The sequence below is a fragment of the Tenrec ecaudatus genome, chromosome 2 (assembly GCF_050624435.1).
Source record: "Tenrec ecaudatus isolate mTenEca1 chromosome 2, mTenEca1.hap1, whole genome shotgun sequence".
NCBI lineage: Eukaryota > Metazoa > Chordata > Mammalia > Afrosoricida > Tenrecidae > Tenrec > Tenrec ecaudatus.
Genome location: NC_134531.1, coordinates 139,486,534 through 139,512,138, shown reverse-complemented (window position 1 = coordinate 139,512,138; position 25,605 = coordinate 139,486,534). Strand labels below are relative to the sequence as shown.

Here is a 25,605-nt window from a genome sequence, read left to right as displayed (position 1 = left end):
CACCTTCTTCCAGGAGGTATACGCCTACGCGTGACCTAATTAATAGGGATGGGTCGCGCCCAGGGGCGGGGTGGTCACTCCATTCAAGGCTGCCAGTTGGCGGCCGGTCCCGGGCCCCACACGTGCCGGCACCTCACGCAACTTCGGCGTTTTTCCACCAGGGTCGCATTCTCCTCTCCCTGGTCTGGCTGCCAGCCACCAGGTGAAGAACTGAGCCGGTGGACCAGACCGGTCTCCCCAAGGCCCAGGGAAAGCGTCAAGCGTGTAGCACGGCCCTCTCCAACCAGGACTGCGCCTGCGCCCGCGCGCGCGCCCGCGCCCCCGTCTCCCTGGGCGTCGAGCTCAAGGATAATCCGCGTTCACAGTTGACAGCACTGCGCTTGCGCAGTCTCTCTCTTAAAAAAAAATCCGCCTTCCCCTCCCCCTTCAAGAGGCCACGCCCTAAAAGCGAAGGGGCCCGCGAGTTTCTAGCCGACTAGACTGCGCCTGCGCGTTGGGTGTCGTCCCCTCCCCCAATGAGGTTCTTGCGGTCGACCAGGATCTAGTCTGCAGTTGCGCAGCTCGCGGCCGGCGCTTTTTTCCCTCCGCACCCTGCCGCCTCCTGACGCCGGCCGTGACGTCACCACGCCGGGCAGCCGCCATTACAGAGAGCTGCGCTCCGGAGCTAGAGGCAGCGGAGGAGGAGGCGGAGGAGGAGGGCACAGCGCCCGGTGGCCGAGCACTGCGGAGACTCCCGGCTGGCCAGGGCTGACGCCGAAGTAGCCGCCAGTAGCTAAAGTAGTGCCCCGGGACCCGGCGGCGGCGTGTGCGTGTGGCCCGTGTGCGGGCGGCGGCGCGGGAGCAGCGCGGAGGGGCAGCCGGTTCGGGCGGGTGGCATCATGGACGAGAAGGTGTTCACCAAGGAGCTGGACCAGTGGATCGAGCAGCTGAACGAGTGCAAGCAGCTGTCCGAATCCCAGGTCAAGAGCCTCTGCGAGAAGGTGAGCCGCGCTCCGGCTGTGGGGGCCGCCAAGCAGGGGGGGCTGGGGGAGGGTGCAACATGGCGGAGGCGGCCCGCCTGGGCCCCCCCGCGGCCTCGCAGCCCGGCGCCCGGCGCGGCCCGGCCGCGGCTCCCGAGCCGCCCGGCGCCCCCTGCCTCCCGCGCCAGGATTGGCCGCCGCCGCCGCCTAAAATGGCGCCGATCCCCCGAGTCGGGGGCTTCGGGGCCGCGGGCCTTGGCCCGGGCCGAGTAGGCGGCGGGGCGGGACGCTGTTGAGGTCGGGGTAAGGGACTCGGTCCTGCGGCCCCGGAATGGGCCCGGGCCGCCCTGTGAGGCGTCCGCGGCGTTCCCCGCGTCCAGGCGTACAGTCCCGGTTCGGCGTGGTCCACGGAGCCCCCAAAGGCAAGCTGGAGGCCCGCTCCCCGGGCCTGTGTAAAGGTCACCGCGCCTTAGCACTGCTAAGCCCATCGAGCCGCCGTCCCCAGGCACCTGCCGAAAAGGCTTTTTTCAGTCACGCCTCAGCCCATTTTCCCACAACGGTGGTAGTTGCTGGGGAAAATAACTTAATTCTTCATAGTTGGAAGAAGTGGAGAATTTGGTGAGTCACACCACATAAGAAGCTATTGGATTGGAAATCAAGTGCCGGCTTAATTTAGGATTTAAACGCTGACTGATTTTGGGTAGCATGAAACCCTCTTCTGAAGCTTAACATACTTGGCATTTTGCCATGAATTTTTTTAAATGATAAACTGGAAGGGCGGCGGGTTTTATATGCTGACTCTTTGTTGAAAAACTTGCTTGTGTTTCTGTGGCCGCCGATAGTTTGTGGTACTGAGTAACAATAGCTGTTGGTTGAACTGCAGTATTGGGAACACTCCTGAATATTCCCAATGAAAGGTTACTGCAATCCACTTACTAACGCGCGCAACTGTTTACTTCTCCTAATTCCGTGTCGGTTTTCCTGGGGTGTTGTGGGAACCGGGTCACCTTAGTAGGTGACCTGTTAGCAGCTTAGCTGTTTTATATGTTTTTTAACCCTTATAAATGAATTTTCTAGTGTACGGAAAACTCTAATCTCCATTTGAAGCATTTTAACTTTGCTTTTCAGAATTGTCCTGGCAGCATTTCGTTTTAGTTGAACGCTGAGATGTGTCAGTATTTTCTCAGTGAAAAGAGTTATTGGAGGGCTGTGATGCTGGAGCATTTGTGGTTTAATGTGAACATTGGGACCATGAGTTCGCTATATATATATATGCCCACAAGACAGGCTTATTAACTATGCTGTGAATAATTGGAATTTAAGTGAGTTAAATTTAGATTAATTTATCCCAAACCTGGGCAAACTCCACTACTGGTTAATGAGATGGCACATCTACTGGAGTTGAATTTTAATGGGGAGCAAGCAGTGTGCTGAATTTCTTACTTCTTGGACCCCAATTTGAAGGCTTTTTTTCTGTTGTTTTAAAAGATTGAAGATAGGCTTTAAAATAGCATATATTGTCAGCTCTTAATTTCAAGGTACAATCTGTGGCTCTCTTTTTCTTTCGTATAAGATTAATACAGATGTTCTCAGGCCGCTTCTAATATTCTGGGATCATACAATTTCATCATAAATTAGTACTTAAGTATTGAGTGCTTTAGTATTTAAGTATTGAGGTTCTATTGAATATCAAGGTTGGTTACTCCAGTGAGGGGGAATGAAAGCAAATGAAGAATGAATGATAGGCCAGTTTCAAGGAGTTAGGGATTGTGTTGAAGAGGCCAGCATGGTATGGAAATCAAGGAGATGGAAGTGGAAATGTGTTGGAGGATGAAAGTGGAGTGGTGAATGCTAATTGTTTTTCATGTCTTTGTAAAACTAAGAAACCTAAGGTTCAGTGAGGCTAATTAATCACTTATTCTCGGGCTAGTTCAGGTTTTATTTCCATGGGCTAATAAAACCTATGGACATAATAGTAAAGGTTAGATAACACATAAAGATTTCCATGGAATAAATCTTTTGAGGGAAGGATCATCACCAGCCATCATACTGTTCTGAGTTTCCATCAGCTGTTTTGGGACTACATTAATCTTCCAAAGTAAATTAATTTGAAGGTAGCTTTCAGGTTTCTGGAGTGAGTTAGGATTCATGTCTTGGAATGATCTTCTATACCAGTGGTTCTGAACCTGTGAGGGTCGCCTAGTTCATATCAATAGCAAATTTATGAAGTAGCAATGAAAATAATTTTATGGTGGGGGGGGTCACCATAACATGAACTGTATTAAAGAGTTACACCATTAGGAAAGTTGAGAACCACTGTTCTATATATATGTTTTTATTTGTATGCAAGTATATATACTTGTGTTGGATTCTAAATGGTGTGTTATTTTTATCTTGGGGGTTTATTTTTTAGGGAATACTTTGCTTATAAGAAGGAATAACAGTATTAAATCTAACCTCTATCCAACTGAAGGTTCCTAATTTGGGTGGAATATTTAAATAGTAGAGAAAAAACTATACCTCAAGAGGTCATTGTTTTAGAAAAAATCCTGAGACCACTTTTAAGATAATCCCATCAAAAATTAGCAGTGGTATATGTTCAAAATGCAGAGAATCCAAGGGTGAATATGTTTTTTATGTTATTAAGTAGTCAAACATTTTAAAGATATAACTAAGATTTAAGTAGCATTACTATATATATACCTATGTCCTCCTATGTTTCCTTCTACAGATTAGAAGAAGTAAATAATAGCAACTTGCATTTTAAGTTAATAACTATAGGAGATAGTCTTATGACTTCAGCAGTGGGTGGACTTCAATATGATGTTTGGCAGTGTGCTTTCAGGTCTTTCCAAACTTGTAGAGAATGTTGTTTGATAGCCAGATTATTTTCCAAAGGAGTTCTTTACCTAGGTATGCTATTTTCCATTGCTCTCCAAACTATAAATAAAACTCCGTCACTAGCCTTTACTTAGTTTTAACATTTGTTACAGGAGTATGGCAAAAGCAAAAAGGCTTCTAATTAGATGGGCTGAAAGAATAATTTTGACCAAAATTAAATTTTTTTATGAAATGGATAGTACATTTTTTATGAGAGAGAATGTGTGTTTAAAATATTGCTTGGCTCATTTCCACGGAAGTAATTTGGAAAATTGAGAACAAACACAAGGGGGAAGACAAATTAGAGATTGTTTTCATTATACTTTCTCATACCTAATTCTCTTAACACATTTAGCTTAAGTTTGGAACTACAGTCCCAGACAGGCGTAGTGACTTGACTATAATGGCTGAAAATGAGTTCCCCTAGGCTTTTTGATCTAAGCAATAAGGCCCCTTCTCAGAGGTGGTGGTTATCATGTCATTTGGAGCCAGGCTGAACTGTAGAATTTATCAAATAAAGCATTATTTTATATTTGTTACTAGAAAGCTTCCTTGTGTTCCACTTTGCCCTGGAGAAGGCATCAATTATTGTTTTAATTTGGATGTGGCCAATGACATTTACTACTCCGGTGAGATAGGTAAGATAAAATTCTAGGTGGTTTTCTCTGTGGTCTTCAATAGTATAAATCATGATCTATAGGCTTAGCTCTACAGTATATTATTTCTTACAGCTTATTATTGCTCTTTTAAAAATCCTTAATGTCAAGCCTGTTTGTGAGTGTATTAGCTTTCATGATCTCCAAGGCCTGAGGCAGTAATACAGTTGGTTTTGGATTGAGTTAATAAGAAAACAAAAAGTGAACAGTCTTACTATAAAGATATATAGATTCTCCCACTGTGCTTCATCAATGGCAGTATGAAACTGGTATAGAAAGACTGGTGAGCACTAGAGGGACACGTGGGGTAATGTTTGTATTGCCGGTCTGGTGATTAGTTTGGATGACATGTACTTGGGAAACCAGGAGACATAGGTTTGAATTGAGGTTATAATGAGGGCCAATTTGAGGGTGCAGAGGAGATACAGGAAAAGTTATGTGGGATTCACTCATTGTCATCCTGTGGGGTTCCAGGGCTGTAACTTGATGGAAGTAGAAAGCTCCATCTTTGTATTTTGGTGTGGCTGCTGGGTTAGAACTGCTGACCTGTGGTTAGCAGATGTAGTTGGCTACTAGACTTGAGAGACATTTGACTGCCAATAAGTAGCTAGGAGCTGTGGTCTGAAAGAACTCTAAAGCATTAGCGGGGTTAGCTGATTGCATGGTAAAATGTCCGTCTGACCTAATTACGGTATGTATTGCTATGTTGGTTTGGAATGGATGAACTAGGCAGTGACGGGTAAGTATCCAATTTGAGTTCTTCTGAAATTAAACAGACGCTGTTTCTCCATGCTCTGGCAGTCTTTTGGTTACTGCTACAGACTCACCAGTTTACCTTCTAGATACTGTGACTAAACGATTGAGGGTTGATGCTCATCCTAGATTGTCTTTAGGAAACAAACAGTAGGGTTTATTTACCTGACTTGACGTAGTTCACAAGGGTAGTTGTAGTAATGCTATGTGTAGTACACATTTCTTTTTGTAAGTCATTAACCCCCCATTGTATGCAGTATAGTGGACAAGGTGGACTGGCGTAGTGACTGTAGCAATGGACTGAAGCACCGCAAGCATCATGAGACTAGCAGTGTCTGTTGTACATAGGGTTGCTAGGAGGCAGAACCACATCGATGGCACTTAATAGTGTTGTGTTACTCATTTTTTCACTGTTTTGCTTTGCCTAAGTAGCATTGTCATATTTTGATGGATAGGGGTTTGTTAGGTTCTTTTGCTCTAATGGGGTTTTGGGTTGGCCCAGGGGTTTTGACTTTTATAGTAAACTCTAGATAGAAAGAAGACCAGAATTTTTTCTTAAATAGTGGCAGCATCTGTACATTAAAATTAATTTAATAAACAATTAGTGTGGGTAAAGTTTTAGTAGTCTGGTAATATGCCCTACTCTATACACCATACTAAGAGAAAATTTGGCCTGAGAGTAATTTATTTTGAACCTTATTTGTACATAGTAATGATAGTTGTATGTATATTTAAACTGTTTATCCTTCATAAAACATTGTGGAGCAAAGTAAAATTGAGAGGATAATTATCCTTTTAAAATATTTCAATTTCGTTTAAGCTGAAAATAAAATTCAAAAAATATAATTTCTGAAAATTTGTAATTTTGCTTCAGTGGTCTTTATGGCTGTGTTGACGGTGGACTCAGTTGTGATAGGAGTATGAAATGTTACATTTATTTGGGCTAGTGTTTCATGACTGTTAAAATTGATATTGTTGATAGTAAAAAGACAGAGATTTCATCAAGGACCTATGTGAAAACTAAAGCCTTATATACTTTTGTGCATTAGAGGACTTTCGCAACAACACGAAAAGATAATCTACAGATAGGAAGAAAAATCTCTGGAACCAGAGCCTAATATCCAAAATAGGAAGGGGGTACCCAAAAAATACTGGATTCTTTTTTCTAAGTTAGGTTGTTGTTTTGTTTGTTTGTTTGTTTGTTTTTTAAACAAAATAACCTTATCACCTTCAAAGTATTTGCCATTACATCTATTGTATTTGTCAATTCTGCGATTCCATTCTTGGAAACATTTTTCAAATCCATCTGTTTGGATGACTGCACCTCCCTTGATTTTATTTTCCTTTTCTATATCTCTTTTATGTTGTCAAATCACTCCTTTCATGTCCCTCTGAATTTACAGAAACAAAAAGAAGTCCCTCAGTGAAGTCAGATGAGGAAGGTGTATGGGGCAAGAGAGGCATGCTGTTTTTTTGCCCAAAACTGGCCCGCTGAGATGGCTGCTTGAGCAGATGCATTGTTGTGGCAAAACCAATCCCCATCTGCCATACATCAGGCCTTTTTTGCCCACACTTTTGAACCTCTAACTAGAAAGCTTGACCTGGTGGAACGAACTCTATTCCCTGAGCCAACATTGTCATCTGTTTGGGAAGTTAATGGACATCCAGACGAGGTTTGTTTTCAATTGACATTGCACCTTTTTTAAAACAAGAATAGCCCTCATACACTTGAGTTTTTCCCATAGCGCTGCCCTTGTAACCTGTGCTCAGCATCACAACAGTTTCTGCAGCATTTTTCCCAAGCAGGAAAGAAATTTCACAGACTCAGAAAGAACCTTCCCACGCAATGCTACTGGGTGCACTAACTCAGAGTAAGTTGCTGGATGCTTGCCTAGTGGGAAAAATGCGGACTAGGAAAGCTCCACTCTGCCCAGCACAATTCTGGTTTGGTAGGGGGTATATATATAATATATATTCTGCAATTTAATGAAGAGTACCCAAGTAAGAAATGGAGGAAGGGCCTGAAAAGTTCACCAAAGAGACATCAAATGGCGCATGGAAACATGTTCAACATCATACCCACCCACTTAGTCCACTGTCATAGCAATTCTAACACAGTGACCCCATAGAGCAGCGGTTCACAACCTTTGTGTTGAGACCCCTTTGGTGATCAAAGGACCCTTTCTCAGGGGTCGCCGAAGACCATCAGAAACACATATTTCCCATGGTCTTAGGAACCGAGACACCGCTCCTCTATCCATTTCCAGGCGGTCCACCCACATGCTGATCTGAGAAAGAAGCTATCTCATCCTTCCCACTGATGTTGACTGCTTATGCATACTGTCGCAAAATGTAGCAATGTAGTTTACTGTGTGCTTCAATACAAAATTTTGTTTGTCATTAGAAATATTTTACAATATATAATTACAGATTGCTTTTGTGATGAATCACTATATGCTCAATGTGTAACAATGAAAATACAATCCTGCATATCATATTTACGTTACGATTCATAACAGTAGCAAAATGATAGTTATGAAGTAGCAACAAAAATAATTTTCGGTTGGGGGTCACTACAACATGAGGAACTGTATTAGAGGGACACGGCATTCGGAAAGTTGAGAACCACTTCTGTACAGGCTTTCAGAAGTTGTAAACTCTGTATGGGAGCAGACAGCCTCATCCTTTCTTCCAGGCTTGGCTCCTGGATTTGAGCCACAGACCTTGTTAGCAGTCCATTGCTTACCCATCAAGCAGCACCCCCAGGCCATTGTTCCATCAAGTCAGTTCTAACTTAGGGACTGTACAACAGACGGAAACACCGCCTGGTCCTGCACCGACTTCACAAATGTTGTTTGAGCCCACTGTTGCAGCTACCATGTCAATCCAGTTCATCTTGTTGAGGTACTACTCTTTTTTACTGCGCCTTTACCAAGCAGGATGTCCATTTATAGGTACTGATCTCTCCTGATAACTTGTGCAAAGTATATGAGACGAAGTCTTGCCATTGAGGAGATGTAAATCAAAACCACAATGAGTTGTCAGTCACTTATTAGAATAGCAGTATTTGGAGAGGGAGAGTAATCCACCAACAAAAAGAAACATCTGAAAACTGAACGGCATCTGGTGAAATTGTAGAGAATTAGAACCTTATTCATTTAAAACGATGCAGCCATTCTGAAACATAGTTTGGCCCTCCTGACTCAGCATTCCAATCCTACATTTAGAAGAAGTTAAGACAGGAACCTGGTCAGTGGTTAATAACAGCACTTTAATTCTATTTTCTTAAAGGCCTTTTAAAATCCCTTTTGTATACTAATGAACTATAATGTAGCTGTTAGGAGAAAGAATTCGCATGCATGCTACAACATGAGTGAACCTTGACAGCATGCAGAGCAAATGAAGTCAGTCCGCTGCAACAGAACAAATGCTGTATGATCTCTTAAATAAGCTACATAAATAGAATTTAAAGATTGTAAATGGGTACCAGAATTGAGGGAGAAGGAGAAAGAGGTTTGTTTTGGTTGCCATTGAATTTTTGTTAATGGTGGTTGAATGTATTTGGATGAAGAATTTTCATAGTGGTGCCACCACATGAAAAATGTGAGCCATTGAGTTGTAGATGTATTGTAGTTGGGTTGCCGGATACTGATGTGTATCTTTTTCCCACAAAAAAAAGAGGGAAATGAAATAGAGATTCCATCATCAAATAATGCTGAGGTTCGAAAGAGGTTAATTCTAGTTTAATCCCCAGTGTTGGCTTCTTTTTTTAGAATTGTTACTTGTCTTCTATTTATAATATTTTGTTCCACATGACCAAAAACTATGATATAGAAAATTTATTTCTTAAGGACAGATCATTTGACAGATGAACCTGAACACATTACCCTCAACATAGACCTGGGGATTCTTCAGCATTTGACTTAAGACAATAACTGCTTTTAAAGAAGAGAGTAGTTTTTTCTTTTGAAGGAAAGCACTTTTATGCTATATCTCTAGGAAAATGATTCTTACTTTCAAATAACTAACACTAATGATGAATAGCATTAACTGAAGGATTGAACTGATACTTAAAGTGTGCTATTTCTTCATATTCCTTAGTGCCAGAACGAGTACTGTCATGTGATTGTTTTTGAGACTAAGGAAAATGTTGTTTGAGATCCTGAAGTTATTTTTTTTAACTATCATTTTATTGGGGGCTCGTACAACTCTTATCACAATCCATACATCCATCCATTGTGTGTCAAGCACATTTGTATATTTGTTGCCCTCATCATTCTCAACCGAAAGTTATTTTTTTTTAATGGTACTTGAGCATTTTCCTGGGCTAGTGGGGCAAGAAGAGTGCTCTGCCAACCAGAGAGATGTGCTTGCTTGACCCTCTTGCAGATGGCATTGCTGTTGATTTGGATAGTTTGGCATGGTCTGATTTGGATAGTTTCCAAGTCTTGGCGGCTTTAAAGATAGGTGGTGGTTTCCAACTCAGTCTTTGAAAATGACGTTTCCACTAAAAATGAATAAGGTTCCAAATCTCCATTAGTAATTAGTATATGTTACTGGTTCTCAAGTGGCGAGAGTCTAGTTAGCTGTTCCCATGTATATTATGGTCAGTTAATGGCTTTCTTAGAGTTTTGAGAATACTACTAAAATTCTAGGTCCCAATTCAGTGATGATAAGGGTTTCTGAAGTATTCCAAGGTCATTGAAACAGTAATTGAACATTTGAAAGATCTTTAGTGTCATAATGTTTTAAATTGTATTTAGATTTGAAGTAACTGGTATAAAGAAGCTTAGCAGTTGCATCACGTGAGAATTAAAGTACAAAGTTTTCTTAATTCTACCTTACAAATCTGGCTAGACCAGAGGATGTACACTGATAGAGATAAGAACTGGAAACACGGAGAATCCAGGACAGACAAAAACTCTTCTGGACCAATAATGAGAGTAACGATACTAGGAGGGCAAGGAAAAGGTAGAGTAGAAAGGGGGTCCGATCACAAGGATCTACATATAACTCCCTCCCTGGGGATGGACAACAGAAAAGTGGGTGAAGGGCAACATCAGACAGTGGAAGACATGACAAAATACTAATTTCTAAATTATCAAGAGTTTGTGAGGGAGGGGAAAAATGAGCTGATACCAAAGGCTCAAGTAGAAAGCAAATGTTTTGAGAATGATGATGGCAACAAATGTACAAATATGCTTGGCACAATGGATGTCTGTATGGATTGTGCTGAGTTGTATGAGCCCCCAATAAAGTGATTTTTAAAAGGAAAAATATATAAATTTATAACCAAAATAAAATACACTAGGATTCTGGGAAAATGGGAATATAAACATACTATTATTCTGCACTGAAGAGAACAGCGGGGAAAAACAGACACAAATCCTATCTTACCATCCCTGCCTGCTCCCACCCCTCCACTGGTCACCAGATGCTGTGAATTGGGAAAGAGGCCCTAGGAAAAAAACTTATACAGGACCCCATTCATCTCCAAAATCAACAAGATAGACCACTCTGGGATCCGTTTGGATTGTGCCAGTACCTCCTCCAAGTAGACCCTGAGCTGCTTACCTCCTGTGAAGTGCTACCTACAGAAGGCCCCCTGCTGTGGAGTCAGACATCCACCAGCTTCTCTGCACACCCCCATAATTCAGGCCTTTGAAGAAGTAGGACAGACCTGCCAGGGCGATGGCGTTTGGTTCTGTCTGCTCAGCTCTCAGGACTGCTAACTGAAGATGCTGTGCACTAGGATGCAGGCATCTTGAGTGGAGGCTACACCACAGCCAGCATACTCTTGAGGACTGGGGGTAACAAACAAAACAGATCTCCTTGAGGTGCCAGTGCCTCCCCCACCCAGGCACTGTTGGCTGCAAGCCTTTTACCAATTGCTACAGAGGGTCCCTGCAGTGGGTGCGCTTGCAAGTGGAGCCTGTTCCCATAGAAAACACAAACTGGCCTTCACGTGTACACCAAGGCACGTCATAGTTAGGCTCTCAAAAGTAGAGATTTCTGCTAGCAGAGAAGCAAACATACATAGGATTCCCCAAGAAGTTTATGTGCCAATTAATCCTAATTGGTATTGGAGAAACATTGGCGGACAGCAGGCAATGGAATGATGTATTTAAAGTGCTCCAAAGGCAAAAATTGTACTCTCAACCAAGAATATAAGATTCAAAGGAAAACTGCCCTTCAAGAATAAGGATGAAATTAAAACCCTCCTAAACAGAAGCTGTAAACATTCATATCCACCAGACATACCATACAAAAATTTTAATGGGAGTTCTGAAGAAGGGAGAGTACTGGCACTAGAAAGTAATTCAAAGCTATAAGAAAAAGAAACTCTCTGCCATTGAGATAATTTCAACTTAAAGCAACCCTAGAGTAAAGAATAGGACCCTGCCTTTGGTTTCCGAGACTAACTCGTTACAGGAGCAAACAGCCTCATCTTTTGTCCTGTGGAGCAACTGGGTAGCTTAAACCACTGCCTTTGTTTGTTGTTAGCAGCTCCGTGTATACCCCACTCCATCACCAGCGCTTTGACTTGAAATGAGAGTCCTAATAAAATATGTAGGCAAGTATGAGCTGGGAAGTAGGATATTCATGCTTGATAATTCTAACAGATTAGTCCATGTTTTTTAATAAACATAGAAGGTGAGATAAAATTGTGTTACATGGAAAATGAAATATGAATTAGTGGTAATAACAGTAAAAGTGGGAGGAGAGGGATTTTATATACGCAGGCTTCAAAGGAAAATTTTTGATGGATTCCATTATATTTTCATTCCATTTTCCCATGAACTTTCTGAATCCCTCTTGTAAATACAAAAATTTTTGTATGTTAATTAAAGTTAAGTTGGTACCATTTTACCCTAGAATGTTAGAAATATGTGCTGGGTTAGATATCGTACTTGTGGTAACTACCAAGAAAAATAAAGCCCCTACCCACAAGGGGAAAAAAAACTACCAAAGGAAAAGAGGAAGCAAGCACCTTCTACATACATGTTAGGCTGGGTGGGCTAGAGAAACAAATCCAGAGCTTTATGAAGAAGTAATTACGTATCAAGAACACATCTGAGCCCAGTCCAAGTCAAGTCCCAAAGTCCATTGCTAATCCTTAAGTCCCTCTGTAGACCTTCACAGCCACATGCAATGATAGAGCGTGCAGTAGTATCACAGGCCTGGGGATCCAATGGCAGTGGAAGCATCACTGGACTCTGCAGAGAAAAGGGAATGTCTCAGGGCCCTCCGAAGGCGAAGACCACTCCCACAAGGAGCCACTGCCTGGCTGTGACCTGATTGGCAGATTGAATTCCAGCCCTATACTTTTATATAACTTTTAAGTTGACATGAAATTCTGTTAACCACCACAGTATAGAAGATTAAACTTAGAAATATATATGCATAAACAGGACCAATATTAAACCAGAAACTGATAGATTGAAGGGAAGATGGTATAGTACCTTCAGTCCTAGTTGGGGCTTTCAGTACACTGTTTTAAGTATTGGACAGACAACATGTGGGAAGATTAGGAAGGAAACTGCATAGTGATACTATAAATCACCTAGGTTTGACAGAACATTCCATCCCAAAGAAGTCGTGTACACTGTTCCACATGGGCATGCGTGTATACCAGTGAACTCTGGAGGTATAGGATAGGAGATACAGGGATGAAGCAAGGATAAAAGATTTCCCCTCGACTGAGTGAAAGATTGTAAACTATGTAATAACACATAGGCATTGGCCATGCATAGTTGCTCTGAAGCCCAAGCTGTGAAACATGGAAATGATACTTATTTGTATCTGTGGTCATGAAGTGCTTGCTCACTGTATATCTGAAAACAATTTTTTCCACTTGAGTATTACCTTTTGTCAGTGACCACATCTTCCTAGTAACCCAAACAAAACCGTGAATATATTTTCATAAGCCTTGTTTTGCTGCTCAGAAGTCCAAAGAAACAAAAATGTTCCATAAAATCTCACCTTCAGGATGCACCACAGCGGTGCTGGGCTTCATTTGGTTTTATTCAAGTTCCTGCCTCACTGCCAGCACATACTGTAAGTGGTGCAAAAGCAAACCAGTAAACCCCAGAGATGGAAAATATAACTGGTGCTTATATGTTTCTGTAGTTGGGAATGGATTAAGTCTGTGTTACTGGTAATTTTATGTGGCTGTAGTGATTAGAAGGTTCCCTGGTGGCATAATAGTTAAAAACTAAATGTCAGTGGCTCTGTAGGAGAAAAGGCAGCCTAGGTAAGGCAGTTCCACTCTGCTCAGAGGCAGACCCAACTCCATGGCGCGCAGTGACAAGGTGACTAGGATGGCCTGCGTCCAAGAACAGCAGAACAAGCCTGGCAGCCATGCAGTGTGCACTGATTGTTTTATAGTGAGTTGAAAAAGCTATGAGATACTTTAATCCAAACTCTGGGTGTTGAGGACCTTGATAATCAGCACGCGTTGATAACTTTTCTGAGGGCTGCTTTCCTTCAAAGATCATCATTAGAGGCTGGGATGATGTAGAAGTATAACTTCCCACATTTATCGTAGTTTTCTCCCCCCCCCCCCAATAGTTTTATTGGCATAAAATTCACATATCAAACAGCTCCATAGTTCAGTCACATCAAGAAGAGTTGTACTGTCATCACCACAATCAGTTTTAGAACATTTCTTCATTCTTGTATTCATCATTGTTAGCACCCTAACCATAAGTTTCTCAAATAATCTTTTCAGTTGTGTAACCGTGATTCAGAAAGATTGACATTTGTGGGCTACAAAAAGGCTTTCCCCAGGTTGACCTCCCCCCAAATATATGTCAGACCTAGGACACTGCTTGCAACACATAGTAAATGATTATAACACACTTGGAAGCAAACTGGTTAGAAGTTACCTCCCATCAGCCATCCAAAGCAATCAGACTACTGTCTGGTCCACAGTAGGTGGGGCTCGCATCTTACTGATAAGGATAGTGACTGTTTACCTGGAGAGCCCAGAGAATAAGTCCAGCCAGCTCAAGGACTATCAAGGTTAGGCTGCCATCTTGAATCTAGGATCCGCCAATCTTGTCACATGTGTACCCCTAGTTCCTCCTCTTCCTTTTGCGTGTACACCCCTAGGTCGCCCCTCCCCCATTGCTGTATTGCCTGTGGTACAGCCCCTTCCTATGACATGTGGTTACCTGTAATCAGGGGACTAGCACGTCCCTAGGTACACATAATCCTTGGAAATACCGTACATACCTGAGTATAAACCGACCCGAATGTCAGTCAAGGCACCTAATTTTACCACACAAACTGCATAAAACATGTGCTGAAGAACTCAGCTTATACACGGGTATGTATGGTATACTTTTTCCTCTGTCTCCCACTTCCATGTGGACCATCAAGAGGGACTGAGGTGAGCATGCTACCATAAATTGTGTCTTGACTCATTTTTTTTTTTTAATTTTCTCTCCTATCTCATCTTCTATGACTTTACTATGCTCTTTATTATATTATAACGGTACAATTGCTCCTACGGAACCCCATGGATATTAGAGGGTGGTCTATTCTAAAAGACATTAAATCATTTTTACTTGAATTCACTAATTTCATGATAGCTGAATTTCACTAAATTTCTGATAAACAATAAAATTGAGTATGGTGCACATTTTTAGAAACCATCATTCTTAAAACCATTAATTGTGTTAACTGAGAAATTTGGTGGCCTGGGGAAAATGTTTCCCAAAACCAAACTCAGTGCCATCCAGGCAATTCTGACTCAGCCACTGAACGGTACAGAGTAAAACTGCACCAGTAAGTTTCTGAGATTTTAATTCTTTACAGGAGTGGTAAATGATCGAGGGTGTGCGCATGTGTCTTTGCGTTTGCATGTGTGCATACTTTTAGCTGACAAGGGACTTCCATTCTGGGATCAAGATAAATAAGTGAGAAGGTATCTGTTAGGGAACAAATTTTCTGTGTTACATTTGAAAGTCAAGGACTGGAGACTTATTGGGAGACCCTTTGACATCCCATTAAGTGGCCCACAGATATGAGCCGTTATGCATCTGTACCCTGGGACTCTTGAAGCCTTATATGTAAGTGTTTTTAAAAACAAGATGTTGATGGCTGGGGCTGTCGATTGTCCATCTTTTTCTATGTAAGATATAATCTTGCTTTAGGATATCTCTTAGCTATAGCTTTAGGAACATGGACTTTGAAACAAGAATGTTGTCCACGTGTGTGGGTTGTGGGTTCTTAATTTTCATCTGCTAATGAGTATGTTTTCTTACGGTAAGATACTTTCATGCAGACCTCTGCAGCCTTTATTATTTGGGGGGGAGGCAGTATGTTTTGATGTCCTTAATCTTTAAATCATGAAGATAACACAAAAGCATGAAAAAAATCGATCTTTTGCAAGAACTTTGGTTACCTTGCCCAGATTTAAAAGTGTTCAATTTAATAACCTTTTTTCATTGTATAGGATGATTTGGGAACATCAACATTAAAAAATACAAACCACAAGGTAGACTAATAGATCTGTCATAGTATTCTCTCAGGAAGCAGGCATAGATGTGTGCACACATACATGTACAATGAGTCAAATACTAGGTTAAGTGTGTTGACAGCAATGTTTGTAAACCATACTCCCTGTAAAACGGGCAATAGAATTGTTCATCCGTGAGAGAATTCTCAGACGCTGAGAATATATTTATGTATGATTGTTGAGAGAAACTGGCTGCCAATCCATGTTTCTGTAAATGCAATGTATGTGTAAAGTTTGTCAGCGAGGTCTGAAAGAATGCACAGTGGAGAGTGGTTAAAGGGGACAGTTAATGTATGTTTGGACTTAAATGTTGTATAACAATATATCACTATAAAATATGTAAGTTTTACAATAGAATGTTTGAATTGCTAGTACTTAGACATAATTTTCTTTTCATGATTTTAATAGAAAACTTTAGAACTTGGTACCAATTTCCAGGTTGTGCTTCTGCTTCTGTCCTGGACCCCCTTGCCTTTGCCTGAAGATAGGTGTCAAACATCTCAGTTTAGATTCTTGCATCATTCAGAAATATGAGGAAACTCCAATAACTTCCTGAGGAAATCCTATTATCTTTGAATTCTACTTTTTCACAAACTTGAAGTTCTTGGTATGTTGGTGCCTTCTGTGTCCCAGATAGTGTTCTAGCGAGGGATGCTGTGTGGGGAAAAGGAATCTGTCATTTAAAAAAAACTTATCTGACTTGAAGATTGTGATCATTATCGAGGAATTATACGTGTAGAGACTTTTTTCCCCCTGTGCTTCTCTTCCTAAAGATCCCCATTTGATTCCACGGGGACCCTCAATAAACCACATGCCAAGTTTTCACTAACCTCTGTATTTCAGTCTCAGCTTGGTGTAGATTTTTGCTGTGTATAATCTCAACAACAAACAACCACAAAACATTTTTTCATTTTGCTGCATGGAAAATAGTTGGAACAGGGAATTTAGAGTGGAGACTGGGGCAGTGGCTACAAGGTTGAAGGATAGATAAATTTGAGGTATGGTTTGGAAGTTACGACTTAAAGAGTTTGGTCATTGAATACTACTAATTGACCTTCAAGGTTTGCTCCATCTCAAGACACTCACCTACCTCCCAAATTTCACTCATTACACTTTATGTCAGTAAACTGTGTTTTAATGCTACTTAGATTAGACTTGTGCTTTAGTTCCGAGTGCTTGTTTATTGTCCAGCAGTCTCTCTGTCCTAGTCTCCCTGACCTAGGTGGACTGTCATGGCTTGCCTGCACAGAATGCACTGCTAACTGCTTGGCCCTGTGTAGTAATGCTCGTTTTCTTGTCTTACGTTCCTGCTAGGTTGTGCTTTATTGGCCAGCTTTATCTGTTATACTGTATTTAAAGTGGCCTTCCCCGCTTACTTTTTTACTCTTGCTGGTTGCAACACAAGTGAGAAATGCTCAGGATACAGTTGTTCATCGGTGTGTGTTAGAGTTCTTTCAGGGCTCCTATATGCCCACAGTTGGCCCACGGTCTGGTTTCAGCTGCTCATATTGAGCTTCTCCATCATCTTTTTCCACAAATACAGTCAATTTGATTTCTGTGTATTCGTGCCGTGTGACGAACTCCACCAGTAAAGCCTTTGGGGTTGTTGAAAGGGGTTTTTATGATTTACAAGTTGTTGGTCTTGCAAAATTCTGTCATGGAGTTCCAGCATTGTCTGTCATCAATATATCGAACTACTGTTCGGTCCCCTTTATTTTGCATTCTGATCACCAAATAGCAGGTTCAGACTAAAGACACAGGTAGAATTCTTCAGTTTTTGTATCACTAGCTTTAGAGGTTGGTCTCATTATGCATCCACTACTCCTGTGCTTCACAGCTGGGGGACCCAACAGAAAACAGTAAACAAAATTGCACTGTGGTGGTAAGGATAAAGACATAATAGTGTAAAGGCAAATTTTCAAATAATGCGTAAGAAGGGAAAGACCCCACAGCATTCAAAAAGACAGGGAAGAGAGGTTGTCATTGAATCAGTAAGAGATGCTTGCACCCAGACAAATTCAGGTTGAGTGTATAGGAGGGTGGTCAACTGGTGGGGCCTCGAGTTTGATTCAGCATAATCAAGATTACACTGCCTGATAGTGAGACTGTTCCAAGACTCTTGCCTGGGGTTAGAGCGGATCTGCCAGTGGATGGCTCAGTCTGATCATATACTCTCACCATATTTGAATTATGTAATTTTCATCTTTGGATCACACATGCTGGTGTCGTGTAATGTTTTAAAGCAGCATAAAAAGTTTATTGAGAAGTTACAGCTGTAAAGCAAAAATTTTATATTGTGTTCTTAATATAAAGAAATTCAACATTTTAAAGTGTCAACAAAATTTTGTAAAGTAAATTTTTTTTTTAAGTCAGGCCCTTCCACTGAACTTTTCCTTGGCGCCTGGGATCCTGAAATGGCAGTGTTAAACTTAGAGCTGTAAAGCTGAGGAGATCCCTGACTGTTCTCCATTTTCATTGGTCTTGTAAAACTGCTAATGTGTCAGAGGTGAGAGAACCACTGGCTAGAAGAACCCAGCTGTATCTTGTCCACTTGGGTCTTATGTTGAGCCTACTCTTTAAGATATATATAAACATTAGTAAATTTACCTGTGTTAATATTTCGTGCCAGATATAATGGTTTGCTTCTCCCTCCATCTGTAGGCTAAAGAAATCCTGACGAAAGAATCCAATGTGCAAGAAGTTCGGTGTCCAGTCACTGTCTGTGGAGATGTACATGGGCAATTTCATGATCTCATGGAACTGTTTAGAATTGGTGGCAAATCACCAGACACAAATTACTTGTTTATGGGAGATTACGTTGACAGAGGCTATTATTCGGTTGAAACAGTTACACTGCTTGTAGCTCTTAAGGTAATCTCAATTTTATCTTGGGACATTCTGAACTTGGTAAAATGATCCCTCCCCTTCCATTTCCCAGAGATTGGTGCTTTTCTCCATCTGAATGTTAGTTTTTAGAACAGCACTGGGCATTTAGGAATGGCATTATTCAGGTTTGCACTTATGAGTCATAAGTCTTGTTTTCATTCTGAGTAAGGAGATGGTACAAAATAAAAACAAAAGGATTATTCTCTAAGGAAGAGAATGCCTCACTCAGTATTTTTTGGTTGTTTTTTTTTTAATGTTAGCTAATCAGATAGAAACTTGTTCAGTAGGTTGGGATGTAGTGAGGTGATTTAATTACATTACAGATACTTTTGAAGTATGTTACAGGAACAAAACCTGTTAAATTTCAAGTGTTTTTACCCTGACCCAGTAATATTATACTTAAATTTTTACTGAGGATGCAGTTGTAATGGGAAAAGAAGCTTTACTTATGTGAAGAATGCAGTATTTTTATTATCTCAGATAAGACAAAAATTGATTTAAGTGTCTAGTAGGTGGGTATCTAAATCACAGTTTATCTCAAAGGACTATTTTGCAGCTATTTAACATGACAATATTTCAGAACAGTAGAAATTATTATTGAAAAGAACAAGTTGCAAATTGATAGTGACTACCAGTTGTACCACTGTGATGTGTGCAGATGAAAATCTTGTAGCCAGCAGAGCTCTTTATTAAGAGTGCAGAATGGTAAATTGACTGTCACAAATGCAATATTAGAGAAGCAGCAAGGAGTGGTTTTGGCAGGAGATGAACTTTAGGTAATTAGTATAATGAAGGCGTTCTTAGACCTACTAATCTGAGTCATGTAAAATGTTACAAAACATGTTCTGCATCTGTTGTAAAAGCAGGGAGTGGATTTGATGATGGATGTGTTGACCGAGAAAGGAAGCAAACCTGTGCTTAGAGCTCAGGATGAATCCCATTGCCCAAAGAGGGATGAATGTATGCTATTCGTAAGAATTCATGCATGGGGGAAAGGATTGCCCTCTAAGAAGTGCTGCTGACCAATGGGGTGTCCGTATGCAAAAAGTGAACTTAGCATTTTACCTCATACCGCAAACAAGCTGGTAAAAATGTGAAAATCACAGCTATGAAACTCGTAGGAACATGGAAGGGGAAATCTTGTGGCCTGGCTTTCTTACCAATTTGTTAAAGTAGATACTAAAGTTTCATTTCATAAGACTAGGATTTTATCAGATTTCAAGTTTCCATTAAGAAAAAGAAAAGTCATAAACTAGTAGAAAACATTTACAAATCATATATGTGATTAAATACTTAGATCCAGATTGTGTGTATTTTAAAACACAACTTAATGATAAAGCTCAGTTTGGAAATGGGCAAACTATTATCTTTTAAATGTGTCACTGAAGAAATGCAAATGGTCAAATAAGCGCTTGAAAAGGTGTTTAACACCATCAGTTACTAGGGAAATTAAGCTGCAATGAAATACGATTTCATACGATTTACATCGGAAGATTTATTATACCAAATGTTGATGGAGACATTGGAAGTTTTATATGTTGCAGATAAGAATATTTATGAAGTTGTACAACCACTTTGATAAACCGCTTAGCAGTTTCTCAGTAAGAACATATTTACCACATGACCGGCAATCATACCCCAAGTCAACAAAATCATGTCCCTATAAAAACTTACAAGCGAAGCTCATAGCAACATTATTCATAATAGCAAAGAGAACCCCTAAAAATTCAAATGGTCATCAGCTGGCGATGGAATAAATAAAATGGCATACCCATACATGACAATAACATGTAGCAGTTAAACAATAAAACCACTAATCTTGGTACTATAACACATGACCATCAAAAAGCTAAAGCAAAGAAGCCAGGCATAAGTTTTATGTCCCTTCAGTGCTCTAGATGTGAGTTGACTTTTAGTTGGGGGAGGCTGCCTGACGTCTGATTATGGGGTGTGTGTGTGTAGGTGTGTAGGGGGGGGGTGAGTTTCCAAGCTGTCCTTTGATTTTGTTGTTGTTTTAGGTTCGTTACCGTGAACGCATCACCATTCTTCGAGGGAATCATGAGAGCAGACAGATCACACAAGTATATGGTTTCTATGATGAATGTTTAAGGAAATACGGAAATGCAAATGTGTGGAAATATTTTACAGATCTTTTTGACTATCTTCCTCTCACTGCTTTGGTGGATGGGCAGGTATGTGATTCTTTGAAAACTCAAATTATTCTTTGATATTGCCGCTTGATGTTTGAGTGCCAGTCACTTTTTGCCTTGTTTTCACTTTCCTTTGGACTATTTTGTGTATGTGTGTGGGGGCGGGGTGACAGTAGATATTGATAGCACACATTTCAACCAGCATTTTCTCTTTTTTTTTTAATACCTCTTTGTAGCAGATAAGAAACTACAGGTTACAATAATTCTGGAAAATTGAGTAAATGTAGTTGTTACTGGTCCTGTTACAAGTCTTGCAGAGGAAACTGTGAGATTGATGTCAGGGAAGTGAGTTCTTTTAGCAGCCGGTTGAGGTGGAATGTAACCGTTTATGAGAAGAGAAGGCATGTAGTCTTTTCAGAGAGGGCTGGCTTGTGGAGGGACCCAGCAAAGACAAGCCCGGTTATAGGCCACAGAAACATTAGAGTGCCACAAGAAGACCACTGTAGCTCCACTCACTGTCCTCGAGTTGATTCCAGTTCTGTGATGCCAAAGGCCAGGCGAAGACTGTCTGGGTTTCTCGGAGTCTCCTCTCCTATAGAGCGGTTGGGGGTTCCACTGCTGACCTTGTGGAGAGCAGCTCACTGAGCTGAACGTTTTAAACCTTCTTTTCAGATCTTCTGTCTACATGGTGGCCTCTCACCGTCCATAGATACACTGGATCACATCAGAGCACTTGACCGCCTACAAGAAGTTCCTCATGAGGTAATGACTTATTTGCTAATAAAATCTTTTCAGAAAACTTTTGTTGGAAAAGGAAATGCAACTGCAAGTTAGTTCGTTGAATGTGTTAACTCATGTAATTCTCACATGAGTGCAGTAACTTTGTCAGCCCCATGTTTTCAGAAGATTGCAAACCTAAGGGTGGTCTTCAGAGCCTGGGCTCTAAGCACTAAACACTGCTCGGCATTGAGATGTATATCCTATCGTCAGATTAAGTTGTTTGGGCTTGTTGCTATTGGGGCTTGTTGATGTAGACTGCCTCGTGGGAATACCTGAAAGTTGCACTTTGACTTGTCGGGACATGGGTGTTTTATTTTCATGGTAACGTTTGTTGTTCTATTCCCAAGATGCCATTCAGATGGTGCAGTATAATAGTGCTACTTCTGATAAGTTACTCAAATGTTATGTTGGCCCTTTTCACTTCTTTGTAAGAGTCTGGTGTACGTTGGATTTGTTTTCAGGGCCCAATGTGTGACTTGCTGTGGTCAGACCCAGATGACCGGGGTGGTTGGGGCATATCTCCTCGAGGAGCCGGCTACACCTTTGGACAAGATATTTCCGAAACATTTAACCATGCCAATGGCCTTACGCTGGTGTCAAGAGCTCACCAACTGGTGATGGAGGTATGTTCTGGTCTTTGATATGTGACTTGATCTTCAGGAAATTTAAGGAAGGAGTTTAGAATTAATGGTATGATTGAGAACACTCATGCATTCCTTCTGATGAATTTGTCTTCAAAACCCAAGTCCTTGCAGTATATGGAAGTGCATGAATTGAAATATCAAGTTATTGGTCACCGTGAAATAACATTGTTAATGTGTTTTCAGAGAATTCCTTTTATTTTAAACCATGGTTTTTTCTGTGTGTGTGCATTGCTGATTTTCTTTTCTTTTTTAATCATTTCATTGGGGATTCGTACAACTCTTACCACAATCCATACATACATCCACTGTGTCCAGCTCTTCCGTACATTTGTTTCCCTCATCATTCTCAAGACATTTACTTTCTACTTGAGTCCTTGGTATCAGCTCCTTAATTTTCCCCCTCCCTCCCTCCTCCCCCATGAACCCTTGATAATTTATAAATTATTAATTGTTTTGTCATATCTGACATCTCCCTTCACGAAGCCCCTTCTCCGCTGTCCATCTCCCAGAGAGGAGGTTGTATGTAGATCCTTGTAATTTGTTCCCCATTTCTCCCGGTATCGCCCCTCACCACTGGTCCTGAGGGGGCAGAATTCTTAAATGATTTAGAAGTACTTGAAATTGAAGAGCAAGAAAGTAAGCTGTGGGGGAAAGATGTAACATTTTTGTCATCCTGATTTTATGTAACTACATGTATGCAAGGAGTGGAGATTAGGAAGAAATAACCAGAATGTTTACAGAGAACCTCTGGATGCGAGGGTTGTAGGTGGTTTGCAAGAACATCAGCAACAGGGGAAACCATCTATTTCTTAACATTCTACATAACTGATTAGCATATTTTGAAAATACGGTTTATTTAAATTATTGCTAATAGTTATGTGGCATATCAGTAAAGTCTGACTTGAAAGAAATTTGTGAACAGTACTTGCAAAGTAGATGGTTGTGTTCAGGTGGGCTGCGTGCCGAAACTCTCTTAGAGGCATCTTTCCTTGGTGCTTGGGCAGACGTCAACTTAAGGGCCAGGGCGTGACTGATTGCAGAGTGAATAGGATTTGGTCTCTGGAAGAAATGTCCGTGTAAGTTTGATTCATGTTTGGTGTTTCTGCAGTGAGTGTAGGGCACAAGTGCACTTACAGAAGCCACGGAAAATAAATGGTTTATTTTTGGTGATTGCTATTTCCTAAGGGTTTTTCGTTTGAGAATAAAAATCTAGTTTTGTAATTGGGAAAATAAACATACCTGTATGTTTTTAATTGTACGAGGTAACAGGCCTGAAAATAGAGCCGTAGTATGTCTTAAGCCGTTGGCAGGGAATTAAGTAGGCTTTCTTAATTGCCTTTCTTTCCCTTTTAGGGATATAACTGGTGCCATGACCGGAATGTAGTAACAATTTTCAGTGCTCCAAACTATTGCTATCGCTGTGGCAACCAAGCTGCAATCATGGAACTTGATGATACTCTAAAATACTCTTTGTAAGTATTTACATCTGTGTAATAGTTGCTATTACTTAAATACTTAGTTTTAATGAGATATTCACCTAAGCATTAAATCAGATTACTAGATGTTAAGACACATCGATGGAAACTAACTCATCATACATAGACCCTAGAATATAAATTATTAGGGCTTCTAACACTTAGACCTGTGCTTTTATTGTTGTGGACTTAGTGAGGATGAGGTGGTAGATATAGTACAGTAAATGCTCTAAACCCTTTAAAACACTCTTAGGAGAGGCCCCCCTCTGTCTGGGAGATGAGCTGCATCTAGTAGGCCTTTAGTGCAGGTTGGGATTGGGGTATTGGACATCGCACGGGAACAAATAGGCATGGCTTGAAAGACTACCATGTATATATTTGTGTATAAGCAGAGTTTTCCAGCACGTTTTTCATGCCGTTTTTGTGGTAAAATGGGGTGCCTGGCTGATATTTGGTCGGCTTATACTTGAGTCTACATGGTGCTATTCTTGCTTAAGCTTATAGTTGTATTGATGTCTTGGCCTGCAAGCAACAAATTAACCTATTTTGTTTTTCAGCTTGCAGTTTGACCCGGCACCACGCAGAGGCGAGCCACACGTCACTCGTCGCACCCCAGACTACTTCCTGTAATGAATGTTAAACTTGTACAGTATTGTCATGAACCAGATATTGATTGACCTGATGGAAATGGGAAGAGCAACAGTAACTCCAAAGTGTCAGAGAATAGTTAACATTCAAAAAACTTGTTTTCACACGGACCAAAAGATGTGCCATATCAAAATACAAAGCCTCTTGTCATCAACAGCCGTGACCACTTTAGAATGAACCAGTTCATTGCATGCTGAAACGACATTGTTGGTCAAGAAACCAGTTTCTGGCATAGCGCTATTTGTAGTGACTTTTGCTTTCTCTGAGAGACTGCAGATATTAAGATGTAAACATTAACGCCTCGTGAATACAGTTTAACTTCCATTTAGCTATAGCTTTACTCAGCATGGCTGTAGATAAGGAGAGCAGCAATCATTGGAGCTTAATGAACATTTTTAAAAATAAGTACCAAGGCCTCCCCTCTACTTGTGAGTTTTGGAACCATTTTGTTTCTTTTCAGGGATACCGTTTCATTTAATTGTATGATTTGTCTGCACTCAGTTTATTCCCTTCTCAATCTCAGCCCCATGTTCTTTGTTATTGTCAGAACCTGGTGAGTTGTTTTGGACAGAGCTGTTTTTCCCTTCCTGTAAGACGATGTTACTGCACAAGAGCACTGCAGTGTTTTTCATAATAAACTTGTGAACTCAGAACTGAAAAGGTCAAATTTCAGTTGTATCAATGGGCAAGACTGGTGCTGTTTATGAAAAAGAGAGAATCATTTTAGAGTTGTAGAATTCTAGGTGTAACGAAAAATAAAAATCAAGGCCACTGCGTGAATTTTCTGATAGCTCCTTGCACATTCTTCAGATTAATTCAGGACTTTTGTAGTCTAAACGGTACCTGTCCACTTTGCCGGTGTGCTCTTCATGGGTTCCAGTGAATACTGTCTGCAAGAAAGGAAATCCGTGTGCTACTCCAGTGGGACCTGACTGTCAAGCCATAGAACACGGGATTTCAGGGGGGTTGTTAATAACAAACAGCATGTGGTGGGTAGCATTTAACAAACCAAATGATACAGTGTGTCTACCTAGCAGTTGCTGCAGCTTCTGGTTATAAATATTATATTGCTTTATATGTTGAACGGACTCATAGAAATGCCTGACAGATTGGTAAGTTCCTATCAGATGTTTGTACTTTACTTGCCATGTGTACTTAAATTTCTTCCAAATAAGAAAGCTATTAAGACACTGGCCTATATTAAACACTATAAATTATATTAGTGAAACCAAATAGAAAATTATTGTTG

At 40.8% G+C, this 25,605-nt stretch overlaps 1 protein-coding gene across 1 annotated transcript; it reads left to right on the top strand.

Annotated features, from left to right (window-relative positions):
* The first annotated feature begins 599 nt into the window (after nt 1-599).
* PPP2CA (protein phosphatase 2 catalytic subunit alpha) lies at nt 600-25,023 on the top strand. The gene is made up of 7 exons (XM_075541551.1): nt 600-980; nt 18,435-18,644; nt 20,678-20,851; nt 21,482-21,571; nt 22,051-22,212; nt 23,587-23,705; nt 24,266-25,023. The coding sequence occupies exons 1-7, from the start codon at nt 879-881 to the stop codon at nt 24,336-24,338; spliced, it is 930 nt and encodes a 309-aa protein (XP_075397666.1). The 5' UTR covers nt 600-878; the 3' UTR covers nt 24,339-25,023.
* The last annotated feature ends 582 nt before the right edge of the window (nt 25,024-25,605 follow it).

What these genes read in the sequence shown, in the direction of transcription:
- PPP2CA (XM_075541551.1), top strand. Translation starts at nt 879, where the DNA reads ATGGACGAGAAGGTGTTCACCAAGGAGCTGGACCAGTGGATCGAGCAG. An exon ending in TCAAGAGCCTCTGCGAGAAG is followed by an intron (nt 981 to 18,434) that starts GTGAGCCGCGCT and finishes CTCCATCTGTAG; the next exon opens with GCTAAAGAAATCCTGACGAA. An exon ending in GATACTCTAAAATACTCTTT is followed by an intron (nt 23,706 to 24,265) that starts GTAAGTATTTAC and finishes TTTGTTTTTCAG; the next exon opens with CTTGCAGTTTGACCCGGCAC.